At 37.7% G+C, this 24,254-nt stretch overlaps 1 protein-coding gene across 1 annotated transcript; it reads right to left on the bottom strand.

Moving 5' to 3' along the window:
- Positions 1–1,321: 1,321 nt before the first annotated feature.
- Positions 1,322–19,043, bottom strand: shrprbck1r (sharpin and rbck1 related). The gene is made up of 14 exons (XM_038270489.1): positions 18,409–19,043; positions 13,535–13,709; positions 12,344–12,421; positions 12,117–12,258; positions 11,946–12,036; positions 11,534–11,852; positions 9,964–10,064; positions 7,378–7,548; positions 4,854–5,014; positions 4,646–4,757; positions 4,388–4,567; positions 3,791–3,889; positions 3,457–3,600; positions 1,322–2,836 (listed from the first exon to the last, which is right to left on the bottom strand). Exons 1-14 carry the CDS (start codon positions 18,676–18,678, stop codon positions 2,756–2,758), a joined length of 2,124 nt encoding a protein of 707 aa, XP_038126417.1. The 5' UTR covers positions 18,679–19,043; the 3' UTR covers positions 1,322–2,755.
- Between the last annotated feature and the right edge of the window lie 5,211 nt (positions 19,044–24,254).

The raw sequence follows: 24,254 nt of genomic DNA, 5'->3' as shown, positions 1-24,254 counted from the left end.
AATATTTTTATTCTTAGTTAAGCAAAATAACATCCTTCTTTACTAAATAATTTGACTTGTTTAAAGCAAAAATGCACCAGATACACGCACCTACATTTCTGTTAAAAGGAGACATTTTCTGTGAAAAAAAGATTTGCTGTTTTAATGATATTTTCTTTCTGCTGAGCCGTTTGGAGACAAGTAAATATGGAGTAACAAATATATGTTACCTCTTGTAAATACTGGTTTCATGTTTTATAAAAGAAAAATATTCATTTTTTGTACCTGGTCCAGCCCTACAGGTAATACACTACGTGGCAATAAAGATTTTTTTTTTCTATTCTGATTTGCTGCAGTTCAACAGAAATTTAACCACAAATTAACACTATGCTCTATTCTATTTGTAGTAGTTTGCCATAATACATACATTTGTCTTATTGCAATTTATTGATTTCAAATGACAGACTAACAAAATAATCCATCACTTCGGTGATGTAAAGTGACTCATTCAGCCCCATTGACTCTGATATTCTTGAAATTTAGTGCACTTAACTAACTGCATCAAAAGTCATCTTATTAATCATTATATTGCAACATATCTCTGCACATATACAGCTATTTTTTGTGGGCTTTTTGTTTGTCTCAGTTTAGAGAACATACAAACAGAGTGAATTCAGTTCAATAGATAATATCCAATTAATCCTGAAAGGAAATTAAACAAGGACATCTTGAAACACAAAAATACAATCAAAGAAAAAAATGTGAATAAGCTTAAAGCAGGATCCAATAGATGTTTGATCTATAAAGGAAATCCAACTCCACATAAACACCATCATAGTACCGAAAAATGCTGGTGGCAGCATCATAATAAGGGGATGATTTTCATCAGCACAGACATCTTCCAACAGGAAGATGTCTGTGCTGACATTTACAATTAGACATTTACAATTAGTCCAATTCAATGTTGAAGAAAGATGAGCGATGGGCTTTATTTGCCTCATCGATATATCAGAGGATTTTACTTGATTTTTCTGGGACTCAGTCATTAAGTGAAGAGCAGCTTATCCAAATAGTATTTTTCATATATTTGGGACAGGTGAGTTTTTGTGACATAAGAATATATAAAAGATTTGATTAAAGTGTGTTAATACTTCTGCAATCCTCTAAACCTGCAATAGATCACATCTTTCACCAAATGGAGATTTAAACTTAAACCTAAAAATAAACCAAGGTTGTAAATAAATAAAATAATCATCATTAAGAGAATTAATACAGAACAGTGTTCCATCTTATTGCGTGCTTAATGCCATCCAGAGGAAATAAAATCATAAAGTACAGCAAAGAGAGTTAAAAAACATTTTTATTCATGATTAAGGCACAAACATACATCAGCAACAGAGCGCTGACAGGTAACAGCGTGGCTAGTCAGTTCTGGACAGTAGTGTAGTAGAGTCAACAGGCAGTGCAGTCATGTATGAGAATACGATTTAGAAATGAATGACAGAAATGTCCAAAGATGCACAACTTTAAAAAGCTGTAAAATGACCTAAAACATCTGTGCTCTACTACATAGAAGTTATCTATAAGGAATATTAGCTTATCAATAAAAGGTGTCTAGATGTACTTTCTCTTATTGAATATAATAAATTACTAATATCATTTGACACTGATCATTGCTTCCTCACAGGATCTGATTCAAACCAGCAGAGCTGCATGATCAGTGTGAGCAGACATGAAATCCATCAGCCTACACACCACAAACAATTCAGTCGGTATTCCACACAGACACACACAAACATACTGACAACTGGTTTGTAACACTTCACAATCTTAATGCAAAAAAAAAAAACTACGCATCCACAAAACAAAAAAAACTAATGTATCAGTCACATTTTCTGAAAACCGTTGTTTGGTGACACCCTGCTGTGGAAGAATAAGGTCACTTCAGTTTTATGCAAATCATCCCAGAGTGTAACATCTAAATCAAAATTAAACACACTTGAGGCCTGTTCTATAGAGCAATTCATCGTATGCAGAATTTCTTTAAATTGTACCAATTGTTACAATTAACTCCTTAAGTAAACTTTAATTTTCTGACTTGTATTGTATTCATGCAAAATTGGAATTTGAAATTAGAGGATAAAGAGAAAGAAAAACTAAAAAAAAAATACTTGCTGGAATTAAGGCACGGCTGCATCCAGAAATTCACCGAATAATGAGTTCCAAGCTGCCATGAAACTTCAGAGTAAGGAGTTTAGAGCTGCATCAGCATCAGCATTGATGACCCATCATGTGGAAATGCTTCTTAGTGAAAGTCACCCTTAGAAGCAGCCAATCAACAGCCTGCATTTCAAGTTTGCAGGTCGCTGGCCTGAGCTGTAAGACCTTTCCTCCATATGTTACCATGGTGACAGACAAGGACAAAAGAAGCTCCAGGTTTGTAGATCTAAAACTCAGTTATCTTAATAAAGCCCCGAAAGGCCTCTTTTCAGCCAAGCCTGCATACCAGACGCTGTAAAAAAAAGGCACTAATAGCATCCAAAGATAAGTCTTTGTGCTGCACTGAACCACACCCACAGACATACTTTAAGGTAAGGCAGAAGCAACCTGCTGGTTAGAGATCTGTTAGGTGAAAATAAAAATCCATTTAGGTGCTTTACAAGTTATCCAGCATACATTTGGTTTAAATATGACTCAGATTATTCTTCCACCTGTCATTTCTGTGTTGTAAGACTGGTTTATATCCAGAGCTATCCAAGAATCCCCGCTTTGAGTCTCAGTGACAGTTTTGGCATTTAGGATGACATTTCTGATTGTTGACATTGCAGCGACATCCCCCACTGGTGTCTCCAGGACCCTTTAAGAAAATAAATATATATGGGAAAGTTAACATCATCAAACATTAAAGGACCATGATGCAACATTCGATATTGATGTCTTGCAGCTGACGTCACGGATGTTCGAATTTAGCCGCAGCCATATTGAGTACCTGCTCTGCTCCCATGCAGATGACATATGTTTCTAGTTCAATTGGGTGTTACAATAAAAAGGTGACCCAAATATTTAGTTTTACAGCTTACCAAAAGAGAATGAACATCGTCAGAGATAGCTGTCAGCGATCAGAAGGGTTGGCTGGACGCTGACTGTGTTTTTTAAACTTTCGCTTTACATACAAATATCTTCTTGTTTTTCCGATGCCATATTTTCCGGTCAATAACCGAGCCAGCTGTTAAATACCGCTAAGCATCTTTGCTTTTAATAGCTTTCAGCTGCTGTATGAGGACGGTTGTGTAAGATATCTGTATCAGTCATGAGAGGAAAAATCTGGAAGCCTGTCAGTTTAAAAAAGGTGTTGAAAAATAGTCTGCAGGGACTTCGTCTATTTAACTCTGTGTCATCCGTACTTAGAATTAAGACTTTTACAGATTAGAAAAAGGTTAAATGAATCTAAAATAAGGGGATGGACAGATTTCTTACCTTTGGTCCCCAGCGAGGCCCTCTGGTTACCCAGCAGATCTCAGTGTGACAGACAGTGCAGCGCAGCCAGTCGCATCCATCCCTCTTCTGCACAATGATGCCACATTGAGGACAGTGCATGGCCTCCCCTGACTGCACAAGAGTCTGTTTGTGGCACAAAGAAAAACAAAGTAGAATTTAGGATGAGAGGATGTGCTTGGTGCAAGCTGACACCGATGCTTTCTGGTTATACAAAGCCACCGATTCATCCTGGACAGCAATTTTCAAATTAGTTTGATTAAAAAAAAAAAAAAAAAAACACTTAATTGCTTCAAAGTGGTATTTTGCAGCTAACCTTTAGTAGATGCGTCGTCCTTCTAGCTGCAGAGTCATTTATGGCACGGGCTGTGAGGTCGTCTTGGTATTGTTTGCAGTTCATTCCTTCATGGATGGCCTGAGGAGGAAAAGAAGAACAGAAAACATGAGAAAAAGTCAAAGTAATGATGCTTATAAGCTACAGCAGTCGGGTTTTTAAATTCAGCTTTACTTAAAGGAACCGGATGTGCCGAATAAAAAATAAATAAATCTTGTAGCCAAGTGGTGGCAGTATCATGGTGAGGGCCTGTTTTTTCTGCTAAGCTAATGAAAGCCTAGGTATTTCTTTAACTCACCGTAAATTGACCTTTCAATCAAATAATGCACATAAAACCTTCTTAAAACTCCTTAAAAAGTTATTTTACAGGGTTAGGGTGAGTTGGATGCTAGTGTTGTAGTCAAGACCACAACATCAGAGACCAAGGAGTATTAAAACAAGGCCAAGACCAAAATATTTGGCGGCAGAGACCAGGATAATGTGGTCTTGACTACGACACTAGTGGATGTTTTAAACTTGTTCTCCTTAAATTTGCTGAGGCAGAGTTTAGTTTGGATGTGCGCTCTCTACATTTCTGACCTTGCAGATGAGGCAGTTGTGTTTCCTGCAGACCGGGCAGTGGAAGACGTTGACAGTATCCTCATACACACACCATCCTGGACAATCCGGAGTTGCACAGTGATAGCTGCCCTCGCACCTCGACTCTGCTACGGAAAGGCTCCTCTGCAGCCAGCGTTCATATTCCTCTGGAGAAACCAGCTGGAAGGGCACATAGCGGGTAAAGGTGAGGGAAAGCAATCTAAAGCGTTCTATAGTGCATTCTTTGGTGCAACTCACAGCTCTAATCTCCCTCTCCTGCAGGGCCCAAGGACAGGCGTATGCATCATCTCTGTATGGACAGGACACCTCGGGCTCCTCACACAGCATGATGACGGAGCGCAAGCACTCTCTATGCAAACCGCATTTAGAAATAGATGTTATTCTGCTGTGTAAAAAAAATGAATACCAGGTGCAGATAAACTAGTCTCTCACTCCCACGTCTTACTTGCAGAAACAGTGCAGACACTCTCTCAGAAGGACACCTTCTCCTGACTTTAGGTCAACAAAGCAAATCTTACAATCCACCAGTTCAGGATTTGGAACCAGGTCCTGGCCATCCATCTTCACCAGGCGCTCAAAGTTCTCTCTTCTCTCCAGCTCCTTTGCCTGAAGAAATGTTGATGTATATTATTTCATCATAAATAAATCGGTCTGACACTTAAAAAGCGAATCAGGCCAATGTAAACCATAGAAATCTTATCTGATCTCTTGTTCTTAAAAGGAGAAGCTGGGAAATAACAGCGTGCCCTTTGAGTTGGCCTTGAGGGGGATTGATTGAATGACTCTGCACAGGTGTTCCTGTCTGATGTCCATCAGGAAGGTTGTTTTAGCAAACTCTTCCCATATTGTAATAGCCTGATAAACCAGACTAAATGTGAGAATAAATGTGTAATTTTAACTCGTAGGCACATATGATTTTGGTCGCTGGCGGGTGGGGCTGGTTAACTAGGCTAATATTGTGATGTAAAGCACTCTCTTTAGGATGGCATGGATGGAAACTGAGGAGCAGCGAAATCAAAAGGCATTTCTGCAATAATCCTGCAGCAGCCATTTCCCACAGTTGGAATTACTTCATGGAGTTTTAAGTTCAAACTTATGTGAATGTGTTTTTAACCTTGAAACTAAAAAAAACAAACAAACAAAGAATACTTTTTGACTAACCCATACTAGATATGTCATAAGGGACTGGAGTTCTGGACCCATCTCATCTATGAAAATGAGAGATGCTTTTTTTCCTGCACATGATTAGAGGAAAATCATCAGAACTCTCCAAACAGTCAAATTATGGAATTACTGAAGAAACCCATCTTTAAATAGCGCAGCAGTTGTTATCTGTGCACTAAAGCTTGAGTAATGATTCCTCGTTGTAGATCTGTCAGCTAGGAGGAAGGAACACTGTTTAAAGTCTGAGTCTGTAGAGAAACTTGTTTTGAATATCATTTTTGCAAACCCTATTTAGCAAAAGTTGTTCCCCCATATATTGGTCAGTTTTTATCCCACCACAAACCGTCTCATCTGGGGCTGAGAAACAGCTCCTGAGCTGATAACACGGAGAAAAACACTCACCCTGTCCTTCAACAGCACATGTCCCTCCTACAAACTGCTCAGATACAGACAGCATGTTGATCCCCTATCTGGAGAAAGCTCCAGGATCTAATAGTTTCCCCTGTTGACCAACTAATCACCTTTTATCAGATTCTGATCTTTAAGCAACACACCACCAATGGACTTAATGACTTCAGGCCTGTCGCTCTGATGTTTGTGGTCATAAAACCCTTTGAGAATTTGGTGCTCAAGCATCTGAAAGACATGGCAGACCCCCCTGCAGTCAACATGGACCAACTCAACCATCAACGGTTGCTGTTTGTTTCTAGGAAGGGTGATCCTCACACAGACCGTACAGAAGGAGCAACTCAGGAAGTACGACTTTCTACAGGAGCTGCTTTTTCTACACCAACCGTCCGTTTTCTGTCTCTCTAGGGTTTGGCTCGTCTACAACTCGTCTGCATAGTTCAGAAAGACTGACCATCACTCCATCCAAGAGCAGTACAAGTCTAGAGCCAAAGCTAAACTTACACGTCCTCTTCAGAGGCTGTTCAACCTTTCACCTCCAGAGAAGTGCTACAAAATGCTAGCAGAAAGAATACTGTTTCCTGTTATTTGGAGCATAGAGGGAACGATGCAAGGCTTTCCTGCCGTCTTATGAAGGGAAAAATCAAAAACACTTTTAATCCAACACAGCAACAAACAGTTAAAACCTTTTATTTTCAGCTGCATCACAGGGTTAAAAACAAGCACAGTGCAAAATCTGATCACATACATTCAACCTACTGGCTCACTCAACATGTTTTCATGTTGCTCACATTCTGCATTACGTCAACTGAACTGCTTTAATATGAATAACATAACAATATAAGGTTTAACTCTTTAAAAGAAGTTAAACTTCAGTGGAGACAGAAAATGGGATTTTAACTAAAGTATGTATTTGTATAAACAATAACAGGGTTGTGCATGATGGGTGATTTGTTCTGTAGTTGCTTGTCTGTTCGCTGCAGTGGAGTGTGCATGAATCAGTGAGTATGTTCAGTAGTCCTGGTCCAGGTTAAACAGCAATGAGTTGTTATGAGGCCCAGCACTCCTCAGCATCTCTCTTCTCCCTTTCTCCTTCAGAAAAACAGAGACAAAAGAGAAGAGAGTCAACCTGAGTGAGTCTGAATGTTTCAGTTTCTCTGGCAGCCTTCAGTCAATTTCAGCTTTTCTCACTTTATCTTGATCAGTTTGAACGGTGAGCCTGTTTTCCTTTGATTCATCAGAGTTGAATCTATGTAGCCTTTGACAGCCACACCAACAGTACAAACTTCAGATAAAACAATACGCACACAACTGCATGAATACGCCTCCTCAACTGTTGTTGAACTGTATAAGGAGTGGTATAAAAGGAGGGGAGAGCTTTAGAGTCCCTCTCATACCTGCTGGTATTGTCGGATGGCCTCCTTCTCCTGCTGGATCCTTCTGAGCTCCAGGGGGTCCGGCTGGTGTCCTCCAGGGATGATGTAGCTCTCTGGACGGTTAGTGCTGCAGATCTCACAGCCCGGCCGCGTCGGTTTGTTGATGTATGTGCAAGATGGACATGACCAACCCTGAAGCAAAGACCAACACAGTTAACATCGTACACAGATATTTATAGAACATAGAAAATAAATACAGAAATAAAATAAGACTATTACCTCTATATTAACACGGTTTTTGTCAGTTAGCATAAAACCAGATGCATTTTTTTAAAACAAAGGCTGAGACATGGAACATTGATCCCATGTCAAAAAATAAAATACATGTAAATATATTTACCTAAGGACTAAAACAGGGTTTATACATGAATGAGTAATTCTTATTTAATGCATTTTAATGCTCTTTTAATGCTTTTAGAAAAAATCTTAATGCCATCAACAAATACCCATGACTTATATATATATATATATATATATATATATATATATATATATATATATATATATATATACATATATATATATATATACACACAGCAAAATCCTTCACCATCTTCACCATGGACAGGCTGCAGCCATGTCCCGAGTTCCTCGTTTTCCCGCCACTTTGGTTCAAATTTGCATTTTCCTCATTCTCTAGCATTTTCCCCGCCTCAAGCTTCTTTTCCGAAGCATTTTAATGTCACGATTATCAAATTTAATGAAGTTTAATGCCAATTAAAGCCTTAATTTAAAAAATAATAATCTAATGACTTTTAATGATTTTTAATGACCTGCAGAAACCCTGTAAAATTCTATGGGCATCACATGATCTAAAACACCTGAAATATTTTAGTTCTTATTGTTAAAAAAACAAATAGTTTCTTTTTTCTTTTTCAAACAGTATCTTGTCTGGCGATGTGGCAATAAGAATAATTGTCTTGATGCCAAAAAGAGCCCAAAAGATTTAGCTTTCACAAGTGGAGCAGTAGGGCTATCGCCATAGCGTTACGCTTGATTTATGCATATAAATAGCTTTATTATAATTATGCAGGGAGTATTATAGATTTTACGCACTGCAATGTAAGTAGAACAGGAAAGGAAAAACAGAAAAAAGGGAGAAAAGATGAAAGAAAGAGGAGATAAAAGGGAGATAACGATAAAACATCTTTATTTTGCTTCATCAACTGCTAAGAGATGTAAAAAGAACAGCACAACCAACGGATATAGTATAAGAGACACAATAAAGTAACACCTTGATACTATTGCTGAAGTAAGTGAAGTAATGTTTCTACAAGCTATGCTTATACCAATATGGTTATAGTTCGATTAATGACTCAACTAATGGGTCCCTTTCAACTGTCAAAGTTACAGAATCATCTTATGATATAGAGACGGACGGATACATCAGCCTGACCATATTTTTGCCATTTGCATTTTGTTCTTGTTTGGTATCGGCCTTAACATGCATGCTTTGTCCAATTCATTAGTGCTTTGGAGGAGGCTATATTCATTCTGATGGCCAGCTACTGATCTGACCAATGATAGGCTGAAACGGGTAACTTTAACTAACATTCCTAGACTGATCACCTCATGGTTGTCTACTTCCTCTGCTCTCCATTACCAGAGATGGGCTGGCATTAGTATTGGATAACACACACCAGCTTCTACAATAATAGACGCACAAAGCTGAAGTTGGCTTACGACTGCAGCTTTTGAATCACGAAATGCCTAAAGGGCTATTCTACCACTTTTCTCATAAATTTAGCTCTGGTTTAATATTTACAAATCTGTATTATATTATTCCAGGACAATATAAGAATATATTAAACACAGATTGGGATTTCTTAAACCTTTTGTCATTTGTGAAAGTTTAATGAACTATGATTTCAAAAGAAATATGATGATTGACGTTTTTTTTTAGTTGGTTTTTAATGGCATCTGCAGATGGCCGCTCACACTGAGCCTGGTTCTGCTGGAGGTTCCTTCCTGTTACAAGGGAGTTGTCCTCTCCACTGTCGCTACAAGCATGCTTAGTGTGAATGAGTCAAAGAGTCGATGCAATCAACTGGTTTTCCTTAGACAGAAAACTTTGAATCAATCTGACTGTATGATCTGGTTGAATTGTCTCTATAAAGTGCCTTGAGATGTGTTATGAATTGACACCATATAAATGAACTGATTTGAATTGAATGGCCTAAATCCTCTTTCATATTTTATGAATGCTCTTTTGTTTAAATTAGGACTCGACTAACATTTGCTGTAATTGTGTGATTTTTGTCAAATAAATGGAGAAACAAAAAGTAATATCGGGGATAGTTAGGTTATTATCAAAACAGCTTGTATTAAAAAATCTGCATCTGTCGATCTTTACTAAGATATAGCCTACTGCCGTATAATCTGTTGAAGGAATAAAGGGGGTTTCTAGTTGTTTTGGAAAAAAAAAAAAAAAAAAAGAAAAAAAAAAGCTAAATCAATGTTAACATGAGGGCGATGAAAAACAAAAAGTATAAATGTCAGAAAATGTTTCATCAGCAGTGTCACAAGCCTCTCCCTGTGTTGTTGTACCTGGGTAGAAGAGGTCTGGGAGCTCAGAGCCTTATTAAGTTGAGGCATTTCAAAGTTGATGAGATCTCTGATTTCACCAATGCTTTGTCTTCCTGAACCACCTGCAGCAAATAGATACAAAAATAATTTAGCCAATGACTTTTTAACCAGACTAACACTCTCTTCTTTCTTCTCCTTTTAAAACAATCGTACCTGTTAAAAGTCTGTCCGCTTGTTTAGTACCACATTACCCATGATGCATCTGTTCACTTTGTAGTTTCAATTTCACCTAGCTGGGCAAGTAGTTTTTTCTGTGCTTTCGGTGGGTATGAAAGCTGTGTGTGTTTTTTATGATATAAGTATACATTTCAAGTCCCATATTGTGTTTTATGTCAATTATCCCAGGAGGTGAAATCGTCCTTGTGTTGGTTACTGACAATGCAAGAGTTTACTTATCATAACTCAAGTTCTTTGTTTACTTTGCCAGATATAAACCCCATTTACACTACCCTTGAAAAACGTGCCGAGACCGGTCCGAGCTCAGTAACTGAGATAACTTATCGTGTGTAAATGGAAAGCAAACTGAACTGAACCGAGCTAGACACAACCGAACCGAGCTAACTGCAGACCAGTTCCAGAGGTGGGCTCGGCTCGGTTTTTCTCTGGCTCAGTTCTCTGATAACAACAGCGTCTGGCTGCACATCCTGATTCACGCTCCATTCCAGTAGTTGGCGGTAATGCCGCTCCAGAAACAGAAGAAGAACAACAACTTCCTCTTCAACCATAAACAACAACCGAAATCTTCTCCATGCAACATTTTAAATAATGGCATTTTAAATAATAACACCGAAGTACAGCAATAATAATCAAGCATAACTTTCTGAATGTGACGGGCGCCGCCATTTTCATTTGCTTGGTTCCCTCCTTCTTCGTCTTCTTCTTCTTGTGCTTTATGGCGGTTGGCAAATAACTTTTGATGTATTACCACCACCAACTGCTTTATTTCCTTCTTTAATACTGGCAGTAAGATCGTCACTAGGAGGCGAGGAACCGAGATAGCGTGATGTGTAAACGGTCGTCAGAACCGATCTCGGCATGGATCGGTTTTTCAAGGGTAGTGTAAATGGGGCTATATTGTCATTGTATTAGCATATGAGGGCATTACCGTGGGACTGGTTTTGTCAGTTGTATGTTTATTGCATTTGACCAATAATGCATGTGTCGTATTATGGCGCCCTCAAGTGGATTTCTATGGTACTACATGCCATTTTCATCCTGCATCTTTCCATCTCCAATATACCTGCTTCTATTCCATCAGTAAACCTTCTGAGCTGCACCGATTGGGTTGACATATTCCTTCTGACCGAGGAAGATTCAATTGATGAGAAATCTGAAATTAGCGCACATTAAACGTACACAGTCTTCTAGAGTAACCATTAGCAGAGCGACTATGTCGGCTGTTGCAGCTCTGTGTGCTTAGATTTTCTTTCTTATTTTCTTTTAAATCACAACCCTGACTAGGAGTTGATCTGCCTAAAATTAAAAATCATGATCCAGAACACAATGTCTAAGACTATAGACACTTTCTCACCATTCTTGTTGCTTTTGTGGAGCCTTGGAGGTAGAGTGGTATACGGCCTCCAGTCCTGAGAGGAGGGGCCGTTTGTGGAGGCGGCGGGGAGGGAGGGGTTTTGAAAAGACAGGGGAGGGCTGAGAAGGAGTGCGCTCTCCTGGTCCTGCTGCAGGACTTGAGGGGTCAGGCGAGAGTGGCGGGCTGACAACAGGTACAGGAAGGCTGTGTCACCATCCTGACGGATGCCGTAGGACGCCAGAGACCTGAGGTCAGCACACAAACACTGGCCAATAATCCAGCGCTGCACGCGAGGGTGGAAGCCATAATCGAGAAACATCTGGAAAGGAGTCCAAGCAGACAAAAAGCTGTTAGTGATTCTAATTACCTAGAAGGCAGTGTGTAAAGACAATGTTTTGAATGTTATAAGAACCTGCTGTTTTAATGACGCAGTAGTCATGTGAGGGAAAACTTTCACAGTGATGCAACAGGATGAGGAAGAATCCTCAACAATAGCAGCCAAACTGTTTAGAAAACAAAAACATCAGTGAAACGAGTAATAACTCTGCTTTCAGACCTTAAATTATCAGTATTACTGCCTTACTTGATTTCAGTGTCTTCATATGTTTTGGTGGAGGGCTGGATCTTGACGGCTGCCTGTCTACGGGCGAGAGAGGCAGCAAAAACAGACGCACTCTGCATATCCCCCGCCTCTATGGCCTTTTTCAGCTCTATGCAAGCATCCTCTACAACCCAAACACAGACATAGGGTATTGAAATGATCACATGAACAGATAATTACAATTAAGGACACTTTTTCCTCTCGCACACCTGTTTGTTGTAGAGCAGAGGTGTTCTGAAGATGGAGACCATCAAAGAGGTGCTGCAGACCATTCTCCTGGGGTGTGGCTGCAAGCATGAGCAATATGTAGAAAATAAAGACAAAAATATCAGTAAAAAGAAGAAAAAAACTGTAGTAAGTTCTGAAAAATCCCAGCCATAAAATTCACTCTTAATGTATTGAATTGAACTTAATGACAGAACAATGGTTGGTGGTGTATCATTGTGAAAATAGAGATTTCCATTCACAGAAATAAAAAAAAAAGTGAGCTTTGTTTTATTTTATTCATCTCACATGAGCTAAAACTTTTTAGGACTTCTTGCTCCGGTTAAAGCTGACAGGCGTCTGCGTCCAAAGCCTGAACCTTTAGCCTTTTCTTTTTCACACTAGTTTCAAAGCCTTGTCAGAGAAGAGAGAAAAGCTACGTAAGCTATGGGAAAGGTTTTTTGGTCTACCGGAAGTTTTTATTTAACGACAATCCCCCCCCTTTAACGACCGACCTTCAGTATCATAGAAAGGTTTCAGATATTACAGGCTAACAATGGAACCAAAAGACCCACTCGTCGGTTTCAATTTGCATGTTTCCAAGCAATACAAGGCCTTGTTTATATAAAGACTCAAACTCACAGCGGATCAAGACATTTGAATTGAGAAAGCTTCCTTGAGAGGTAGCGAAACGTCTTCAAACCTTGGAAACCAAGTCCAGTGGATTGCTTTTTTAAACTTTTACGGAATGACTATGACCTGGATGACTGGGAATCTTCATCAGCAGATTTATTTGAAGAGGCCGAAAAAACAATTTTTGCATATTTGCATCGGTTCAATTTGAAAAAACTGCAGAGATATATTGGAATAAAACATTCTGTCTTGTTTTCCTCCACAATGATGTGTTACTTTGAGAGAAAGCCGAAGGGGTGTGAATACTTCTGATAGCCACTATTAGCCGTTTAACACATTTAAGATATAATCTCACTTGGTACAACGGTTAACATAAAATCAAGCAGCAGAGCTCAGTTGGAAATCACAGCTCCTATTGTATATAGAAGCAAGGCTTTGTCAGAACTCATCAGTTTAATGCTAAATTTGCGAGTTAGAAATCCCGCTGCAGAAAGGGAAGCATCTCAGTTTGTTTTGCTCATTCATAGGTAGACAAATAAAAAAGGTAGAGTTGGGTGACTGACCACGATGTGCTTCTCTCAGCGAGGACATGACCACGGTGGCCCACCCCTCAGCCTCCGTCTCGCTGCTGAAGTTGAAGCTGATGCGGTCACATGGCGGCGCCACAGAAATCAGCTCGTGGCACTTTGGTGACTTCACTTCATAATTGATGGACCTCAGGTCAAACTCGGCAATGGTCTGCAACAAAGCGAAAGAGGAAGAGACTGTGAGAAAAAAAGCAGGAAGCGAAGACAATTACTACGAGTGTTTAATTCGGTGTATCTGCTACGCATCATAAATGACCCTCAGAGGTTTTTCCACATTGACCTAAACCGTTTGTTTTGAGCCCCTGATTTTAGTCGCTCACATGAATTTCTAGGTGTATTTATTATGCATGTTAAGGAAGGAGAACTGATCTACGAGCAGAATGATGGAGGAATGCAACGGATGTATAGCAGATATAGTGAGGACTGTAGGAGGAAACTCTTCAGCAGAAAAATAATAAAGTTTAACTCTATAACAAACTTAAATATTCTGGATTACTTATTTTTCTGAGAGCTTTGTCTGCTAAAACTCTCAAAAAAGGAAATAAGATGGCCGTATTTTATGAAGCAGTTTGTAAATATTAACGCATGTATTTATCTGTTGACCGTTTTTCCAATGAAACGATTAATAAATCAAAAGACAAGGTGCGCTCCATAGGTTTTTGTACCAAATGTGAATCAGGTGAAGCTGAACTTTGCCATTACATAATTTATTGGTAAAAATATATCAAAGAAAAAGGTTTTTCTATCTTGAATATAAAATGTTTATATCTTTGTACAGTTTCGGATTAATTACTGCCCTGGGTTGGATTTGCTTTTTCAGTATATTGCATTTTTTAACAGTCAGTTTACTCAACCTAATGATTAATCAATAATAATACAGTGGAATCCGCTTATAGTGGTCACGGATATAGTAATCAACTGCTTATAGTGTTCAAAAGGCTTGGGACAGAATCATTTCTACACAAATGCTGTTTAAATAATTAGTTTATAGTAATCAAGAAATCCACTTATAGAACTTATAGTTCCTTTTTCACCATTTTATGAATGTAAACAAAAAATAATTAATAAGTGGATCAAAAATGATGGTCTTCTGCATGTTGTTTTTTTTTTTAAAACTTTGACCTTTTACATCGTTTTGAAAAAGAAGTGCACTCTGTGTTGGACAACACTGATCCAGGGAACCATGGATAAACATGTTAAGTGATTTCTTAATGCGGCGCAGCAGATCCGCAACAGAAAATAGAGGTAGGCTAGCTTTAATTTTCTGTAGCCTATGCAGTTAAATATCTATGTTGTTGTTCTATTAAACCATTTGTTTCAAACTTCAGGCTAGTAAAAAAGAAATGCACCAGCAGTTCCAGGCTACCAGAGTTATGTCATTAAAGTTGCATGGTACTGTAATAAAGTTCAGTAAATGCAGAAGCTATTCGTTTCATTAAATTTTTCTCATAAAAAAAACACACAAATGGCATTTAGATGATGTTCTGCATAAATAATTAGTGAAATAACGGTAAATTCGGATATAGTCATCAACCCTTTATAGTGTTCAAATTGGCTCTAGACCAACATGATCACTATAAGCGGATTCCACTGTATAATGATAACTGAATTTTATTGACCTCTCATTGGAGAAATTTACCTCTACATTTAAGCTCTCCCCTTGGGGAGCAGTGGGCTGCACCCAGGGAGCAGTGTGGGGTTAAGGGTCTTGCTCAGAGAGCCAGAGTGGCAGTCTGTGGGAGTGGGGGTCGAACTCAGAACCTCAAGATCCAAGCTCTATACCCTAACCGCTAGGCCACTACTCCCCACTAATTTAAAAACTAAATAAGTTAACGATTATCTCAGGAGTCATTCCATGGCCCATGACTGAAATTAAACACAATTAATTAAGTTTTAGACTAGTAAAGTTAAATATTTACTAAAGTGCTAGAATAAGTAGAGATGACCAACTAATATAAACCTAAAGGACACATCTACAGAGAATGTAGAATCTACAGGTATGCTGTTTATCAGGTAAGCAGGTGAGAGTTGACTGAAAGATAATTTGAGCAAAATACCAGAGGACAACCTGTTAGAAGCTGCAAAACCAGCTTGGGAACAACCTCTAACACACAGCCAGAGCTGCAATGTAAAAGTTTCCAGCTGAAAAATATACAATCACTTTCACATTATCAAGCTTTGCAAAACTGCAACTGCACAGGAACGCTTGGATTCAACATTTGATGAGATATTATGTTTCAAGTGCAATATATTTGGCCTTTTGGATGGACTTTGACTGCCCTAGTTGTCTACAGTTGATGTGTATTTTTAGAAGCCCAGATGCTAAGGCTCACACGGACCAGTGGAGACACTGATGGAGAAAATGAAAGAAAACTGCAAGGATGAAATGAGAGTTCATCACAATTAATACCCTCATGACAACCGTCAGGAACAGTGTCACACTAGTTTTTCTTAATCAAGCGTTTGAATCAATGACCCATAGTTACGACCAGACTCAATGGTCATAACAAAAGAGGAGACGCAGCATATTAAAGAATGTCAAAGTATACATTTCTTAAAGCAATATTAATGTTAAAACCATAACTTAATATGAATTTAGGAAGCCAGGGAAAGCCGTGTTGTATGGTGTGGATGATTGGAGAATCTATAGCAGGAGGTCTGCAACATGGGGCTCCTTGGATCTTTCAAAATGGCTCTTGACAACTTTTACTAAAAATGAAAAAGTCTGGTAATTGTTTTAGATATAAAAAAATCAGGTTTCAACATAGCCTGATAAACCAGACTAAATATGAGATGAATGAGACATGGGAAGATTGTTGATGAGAACAATCCGCTGTTTTTCAAACCATGTCTGTGCCTATTGGCCAACGCTCTGACCAATGAGCGCAACTGACTGTGTCTTAATAAGCGCGACAGAAAGCTGGTGGGGGAGTGTAAGAAAAAAAAAAAAGCCTGTCGGTAAAACGGTGAATACGTCCTTCTTAAAAATGAATAAGCATAGAGCCTCTTCCTGCAACGAAAACCACAAGTCTAATCCTTCTAAAACTGATTCCAAAGCTGAGTCAAAAATCTCCATCAGTCCTTCACACACACGACTATGCCGAGAGAGGGCCGCTGCAGACAGGCTACCATTAGCCTCGGAGGTCCACTGGTTGCCGCGGCCCTCTCAACTTCGGAAAATGTTTTTTTAATCACGCATTAAATCGATAAATGGACCATATAGTGACGCTTTAAAGTATAATATTCTCACCTCAAATTATCTTAAAGCGCGCTTTTATTGAACAACTGCAACAGAAAAGAGAACTTTTAACTTTCAATGGTGCGCTCCATTGAAAGCTGCTGCCGCCGCAGTGCGTGCTACTGTTCAATAGTTGTTGCAATCTTCCTTGTTGTGCTTTCTCCAGCGTTGTGCAGCTTTGTTGTCACGTCCTCAAACCCCCGCTATGCTTGCAAAAATTCAAAACACATCTCTGCGTTGTGATTGGCCCGTCAGTTCTAGGGCCTGGGGCATTGACCGAGGCTAGACCAAACTCGCAGGCAGAAATTATTTTAGGTGCTGGTGGGTGGGGCTAGTTTATTAGGCTAGCTTAAACAGGTTTTCCTCTTGGAATGATGAAATTCAGGCAGACTGACAGTAAAAATATCTGGAATACCTGTAAGAACTATTTATTTTCTTCATTTGGCGTAGAACGTTTTTTTTTGAGTGTGTGTTTGTATGTATGTGTATATATATTTATATATTTCTTTTTTAGATAGATAGATGATTGTGAAAAAAATATAAATCTTAAAGTTTAGTTTTTCATTAAGCAAGGGAAAGCAAATTTATTTGTATAGCACAATTCAGTACAAAGACAATGCAATGTGTTTTCCATGATTAAAATATAGGAAAATAAAACAGAATCAAAGCAAGTAGGAATAAAAAATAAATAAAAAATGCAGAAACAAAAAAGAACATTAAAAACATTTGGACTAAAGAAAATAAAAAAGTTGAACTAATGATGTTTCAGTTTAAATGTTTAACTAGAACAGTGGAAGGCAATGCTTAACAAATGTGTTTTTAGTCTTCATTTAAAGGAACTCAGACTTTCCGCACTTTTCATAGTTTTTGGAAGTTTGTTCAAGATAAGTGGAGAATATGAACTAAATGCTGCTTCTCCATGTTTAGTTCATTAGCTTTAGACCTTGTAGTAGAGATGAAATGAAGAGTAAAATAATCCTTAAAGAACTACAAATTTCCTAGTAGATGGGTTTTATTTATGATTCATGTGCCATGTGTTTTCTTTTTTTTTTAAAAGGTCATGTACTGCTGCTCTAAACAAGTTTTATTTAGCTGAACCGAATTGGATTGTAAAGGTTGCTTTACCTGTGATTTCTGTGGAACAGTTAAAGAAAGCAAAAGGCAACAGTGTACCTGTGGAGGCCTGACCAGGTCCCCACAGGTCCCATGTCAGCTATGCAAGAAAGTGAAATGACAGATCTAACCACAAGGGGTCGCATCACCCAGTCAAGGGTTACACCTACATCTACTGTTTGAATCTAAAAAAATAAGTTTACAGTATGTTTTCTTAAGGTAAATTATAACTCTTAGTTTTTAAACAAATCTTCAGACAATATAGAGGGCCAAAATTACCACAGGTAACACACTAAAAATATGAAAATAACAATGTAAGAATACATTTATAGACAAGTTATGAAAAAAATATGACATTAATATGATCTATTTAGGCAGGAAACTTTTGCTCTGGCCAATTATAAGTTGAATTAAGATACTATTTGGTGTTTTTGTATTTATTTAGGGTAAAACGGTTAAAACATGATTAAAATAGGAGTCCCAGCAGGTCGTAACTCACCGCACTCTGGCCCGTCCTGCCGGGGCTCTGGATCGCCAGCCGGAATTCCCCGGATTTCCCCGGGTCCATGCTCAGCTGCAGGCGGAGTGACTCATCACCTGCTCCCGGAAGGCACAGCGGACGAACCCCGGAGTGGCACACCGAGACCCGAACCGACATGAGGACGGTTTGACAGCCCGGCTGGGAGGCTTCATAACTCCCGGTGAGGGCGGTCGACTGCTCCGGTGTGAGGCCGGGGCTGTGAGCCCATCCGCCGGAACTCAGCGACATCCCGCCGACAGGCTCATGTAGCGAACACGCATAAACACAGAAGAGTCCGGTGGGTGGCTGGCCTCCTGTTCCGCGTCGTGAAGCGCTCCTTTCACATTATCTCACAGTATTTGAAGCTGAGTATTTACCAGGAAACAAGTGCGCAGAGCCGCTTCCAAAAAAGTAAAAAAACAGAAAAACCTTTAGGTGTTTACTTCTATGTCATTCTTTTCTTCATCCACAACTCCGTCCAGACAGATAGTTTGTATGAACCGATCCAGTTGGCTTTATACAACTAGAAACATTATCATCCTGTCAAAGAGTACAGCGAGTTTGCTACTTCTGAGGCAGTTTGTTGTTGCGTTTTCCTTTTCCTCCAATGCGCATGCGCGACAGGATGTGTTTAAATTTTTAAACACTAGGGGGCAGCAAAGTACTCAGTTTATTACACATTTATGTTCACAGGTACGGAGGTCAAAAATGGGCATTTGATAAATAATTGTGTTGATATTTATGGATAATTTTAGTACAATTCGAACGACAAATAAACAGATAAATAAGTAATTTATCAATAGTTATCAACTGATCTAATACATAATTACCTTTGTGTCGTACCACAAATCCATTGTATCTCCAAGTCTTACCATAAAAGGGAGTAAATGGGGCTTAGGTAAATTATTGAGATATTTTTTTTTTCAGTAACAAACAAACTATATAAAAAAAGGAATTGTATACTTTGTCTTGTTTTGTGTTTCACTTGTCCTCCAATGCGCATGCGTGACAGGACGTGTTTAACTTTTTAAACGCAAGGGGGCAACAAAGTACTTAGTTTATTACACATTTATGTTTACAGGTGTGGAGGTCCAAAATGGGCTTTTGATAAATAATTGTGTTGATATTTATGGATAATTTTAGTACAATTTGAACCACAATCAACAGATAAATAAATAATTAATCAATAGTTATCAATTGATCTAATACATATTACCTTTGTGTTGTACCACAAATCTATTGTATCTCCAAGTCTTACCCATAAAAGGGAGTAAATGGGGCTTAGGTAAATTATTGAGATAAGTTTTTTTTTATTTTTTTATTTTTTTAGTAACAAACAAACAAACTTTAAAAAAAGAAATTGTATACTTTGTTTTGTTTTGCGTTTCCCTTGTCCTCTAGTGCGCATTTGCGATAGGATGTGTTTAACTTTTTAAACACTAGGGGGCAACAAAGTACTCAGTTTATTACACATTTATGTTCACAGGTACGGAGGTCCAAAATGGGCTTTTGATAAATAATTGTGCTAATGTTTATAGATAATTTTAGTACAATTTGAACCACAATCAACAGATAAATAAGTAATTAATCAACACTTATCAATTGATCTAATACACAATTACCTTTTTGTCATATCACAAATCTATTGTATCTTCAAGCCTTACCCATGAAAGGTAGTTAATGGGGCTGAGGTAAATTATTGAGATAAGTTTTTTTTTTTGTAACTAACAAACAAACTTAAAAACAAATCTAAACTTTGTTTGGTGACTGAGTTATGTCCCTCTGTACAGCTTCTAGGTAAGTTATCCAATAAGATGCTAGGAATTATATTTTTTGTTGTGTAGTAATTGTTTAATGATTTAACATAATGTGTTTAATAATAAATACAAAGTTTTGAATAAATGATTTAATCATTTATATATTTAATAAATTGACACATTAAATCATCATAGATGCACATTTGATTAGTTACATAATGTATTTCTCTGATGGATTATTTTAATCTTAAATGCTGTGTGTTTATTAGCCCATGATTAACAGAAACAACGGCTTGAAAACATCAGTTTGCATCAAATTAATCTATAAAATGTTTCATACTCAGTGAACCTAGCTACTAAATAAATTGACTTTCAGAAAAATATTGTAATGTATTGAATAACTGTAAATATTTTGGAATCTGCATGAAGTTAATCAATACTTGTTTATCAACTGCTTTTTGAAATGTGCTTAATTAAGCAATTATATCTTTATTTAGCTTCATTATGTATCATTTAAATGATTGTACAAGTAGCAATCATAAGCTGGGCGCAATAACTATATCTGACTGTGTTGAACTAACAAGAATATTTATGGCCTTCATTTCCAAACAGGTAGCCTGACGTAGTCCTACTCAATTCTAGTCAGAATATGAGTCTGATACTGCTCCATAGAGCTGTGATTATGGGGCGTGTTTTGAATGGACCAGGAAAAAAAAATGCCTCTGCACTCAATTGGATAGACCTACAACCAATAAGAGCAACGAAGTGCGTGACGTATGTTAAGCCAGGCATAGTTGTTGTCAACAAAAATCAAACCGTGCAGTTGCGCGCCTAGAATAAGAAGATGAGCCTTGATCGCGTTTCTCTGTTCCTCTTTTAAAATTAATTTGCTGTCAATATCTTCTAGAACAGACCTAATAGCAGAATCTACTCACCTCAACTCTCCGGCGGCAGCCATTGTTGTTGTCGCCCAAGCGCGCTTTGGTCACGTGGTTGATTACGTTACTGTTGATCATCTGTCCATCATCGTATAAAGCCCGCCCTGACAATTTGATTGGATCGCCAGAGGGTGGGCGATCATACTCGCGCTACTATGGAGCAGAGCCAGACCGAACTTCCCGACCTCAAACCTTGTGGGCGGGACTAAGTTCGGAATGGCACCCAGGCTACCAAACAGGTGGAATAAGGGAAAAAAATACAATGAGATATTAAAAATAGTTTGATGGAAAAGTTTAACTTAACACTGTTTGTGTTAACAGAGGAGAGTTTCTAAAGTCTGTGCATTAATAAAGGCTGTTAGATGTCTGAGAGAGAGGAGAGAGTCTGTGTCTAGTTTCCTGGATATCAGTTCTGGTTTTATCCAATCTATACATTATTGTTTATATGTGATACAGTCAGATTATAAAATGATAGGACTAGATGAATTTCTAACTGAGGGTATAGGTTAATTGTTTATTGTTTTAATTAGAATAGCTTCAGTGACAGAAAGATTACTAAAGAACCTTCATTTTTAAGAGCAAAATGGAAAAAGAAAGGAAAAGCTCCTGTGGACAGTTATACAGCATGAAAGCATCTAAAGAAGATATATATTTTTTGTTCTGTTAAAGATATTTGCAGGATTACAATAGCTATATCATCAGTTGCTAAAAGCAGACGATTCTTCATAACTGTTATTGATGAATCAAGGGCCCAGTGGCCTAATGGATAAGGCATCAGCCTCTGGAGCTGGGAATTGTCCCACCTGGGTCGAATCTGTTTAATCTCAGAATGCTGCACATTAAAGTGGAATTGATCATCAAGAGGTCAGTCTACCAGAAAGAAAAAACATCCTTCAAAGACATAACGCTCATTTTAAAGGAAACCTATTGTTAGGAGTTTCTTTAAATTACCAAAGCTTTAGAAACTCTTTCAATAACTTGAAAATAAATATTTACATTATTACAATATTTACTATTGAGGATAGTTTCCAAATTTTTCATCTGTGTTTGAGTGGATGAGTGTTTATTTAGGTTCTGTAAAAAAATTCTTTATATGTGGACTCAGAGTATATTAATCTACAAATATTCATCCTTTCTGACCCGAACATTATCCCTAGCTAATTTAAACCATCAGTTTTTAGGATTATCAGAGTAAGAGATTGATCCAGGTATGAGGACAGTACCAGTTAATCAGTCTGAGCGAAACGGAAATTATAGACCATGGAACTGCCAATGACCGACCCATATGATTTATTAATGGTTCAAAGTCAAGTAAACCCACCTAATTAGTTTTAATAAGCTTTAAGTTCCCATATAACGCTCACTAGCAGCTCTTTCCTCTTAGCTTCAAAACCTTTCAAAAGGAAACAAAAAAAAAAACATACAATGCACTGTAATAAACCTTGCTTCTTAAATTAGGTGTGAGAATTAAAGACGCTGTCTATGAGGTCAGCTTTGAGATTTCTGAACTTTCTTGGACCAGCAGGCAGAAGAATTTAATATATCTAATCACTGAGAAGAAAATACAGAAACGTGCAACTAATGAAGAGATCACATTTTTACCAGAGTTTAAATGTTAAAATAAGAGTATTTAATCTAACAGCGCTGTACATTTTATTCAGCTTGCTTACCAAACTAAATTATGCTTATATAATAATTAAGTTAAAGAAGGAGTTTCACAATTTTAAAAAGACTTTCATTGTTTACAGATTATATCTGGGTTAAATAGATTTGCGACTTTACTGTCTGCCTAATTATGGGTACAGTTTAAAATATCCAAAAGATCCTAAAATATCCTTAATATATTTCTGAGAAAGACTTTATGATAAATAATCAAAATTGAAGGATTTTTGCATCTCATACTATATGTCACATTTTCACTCATTTAGATTAAATAATGTTTAACCAAGATGATGATGTGTGACTCATTAAGAACAGCGCATCAGGAATATGTGTGTTTCAATGGTAATAAAACATAGATAAAGGCATGTAAGAACCAGATTTCATATTTCTTGTAATCCATAAGTTTTGATCTCTGAAGCACATTTAAATAATGCCCTTGCATTTGAAACAGATGATCGATTACATAAAATTTTACTGTTAAGAAATCTCCCACAGTTTCTGAAACGGTAAAGAGCCTAGACGTCTAAATATTTAAAAACACATAGGCATTCAGTCTTCATAGATGATGTGCATGGAGATATGCACATATTAACACATACATGCTGTTTTTATGTAAGGTATAGTGGATGATCTTCCTTTTATATTTCATTTTGCAGGGGTTCGTCTTATCTAATGTTTGTCCCACACACCAGTCAATGTGATGTGCTCACCTAATGCCAGTGCTTTTGTCGTTCAGGTGCACTTCTTGGATTTACATATGAATTGAACTTTGGTCTTAGCCGTTTATTGTAGCTCCACTGCTCTTGCTATATACATTAAAATTCATCAACAGTTACAACAAGCGAATCGTCTTACAAAGTTTGAAGAAGAGGAAGAAGGCATCAGAAGAAGGAAATCAATTCAGAGTGTATTTGAGAGCAGGTAAGATGGTGTTGCTCAAGCTCAGCTACTGAAAAAGCGACAAGGCCTTTTCTTATCTAAATCCCCCCTCCCCCCCAAAATATATTAAGGTTCTGCATGATATTGAAGTGTACATACATTGATACATTAGACTGGTTTTATTGTAATTTAGCTGCAGAGCCACACACCTTTGCCTTCTACCTCATTAAAAACAAGACTAGTTCTTCAAAGCAGTAAGTCTATAATTTTCCTTTTTAATGTTAGTATACTAGTATGGAAAAAAGGAAAACACTGTATATTTGCACTGATAATGCATTATCTATTAAAATGTCAAATTAATTAGGTCACTATTTGAAAGCTAATTGCTGCCCCCGTCTGTTTGAGAAGGAAATCGAAGGCGGTCCATTATATCCACATGGAAACAACAAATGACCTTAACTAAAAGGCATAACTAAAACAAAATAAAAGACAGTGTCTGATAAAGCACCTCCTGTTTAGTTTTTTTTTTTTGTCAATTCACAACTTTAGATTCCAAGGTTAAAAAAAAAAAAATGTTGGAAGAACAGTT

The sequence above is a fragment of the Cyprinodon tularosa genome, unplaced genomic scaffold, assembly GCF_016077235.1.
Source record: "Cyprinodon tularosa strain WSP-4 unplaced genomic scaffold, ASM1607723v1 ctg761, whole genome shotgun sequence".
NCBI lineage: Eukaryota > Metazoa > Chordata > Actinopteri > Cyprinodontiformes > Cyprinodontidae > Cyprinodon > Cyprinodon tularosa.
Note: the sequence above shows the minus strand (reverse complement) of the source record. Positions and strands in the feature narration are given on the sequence as shown.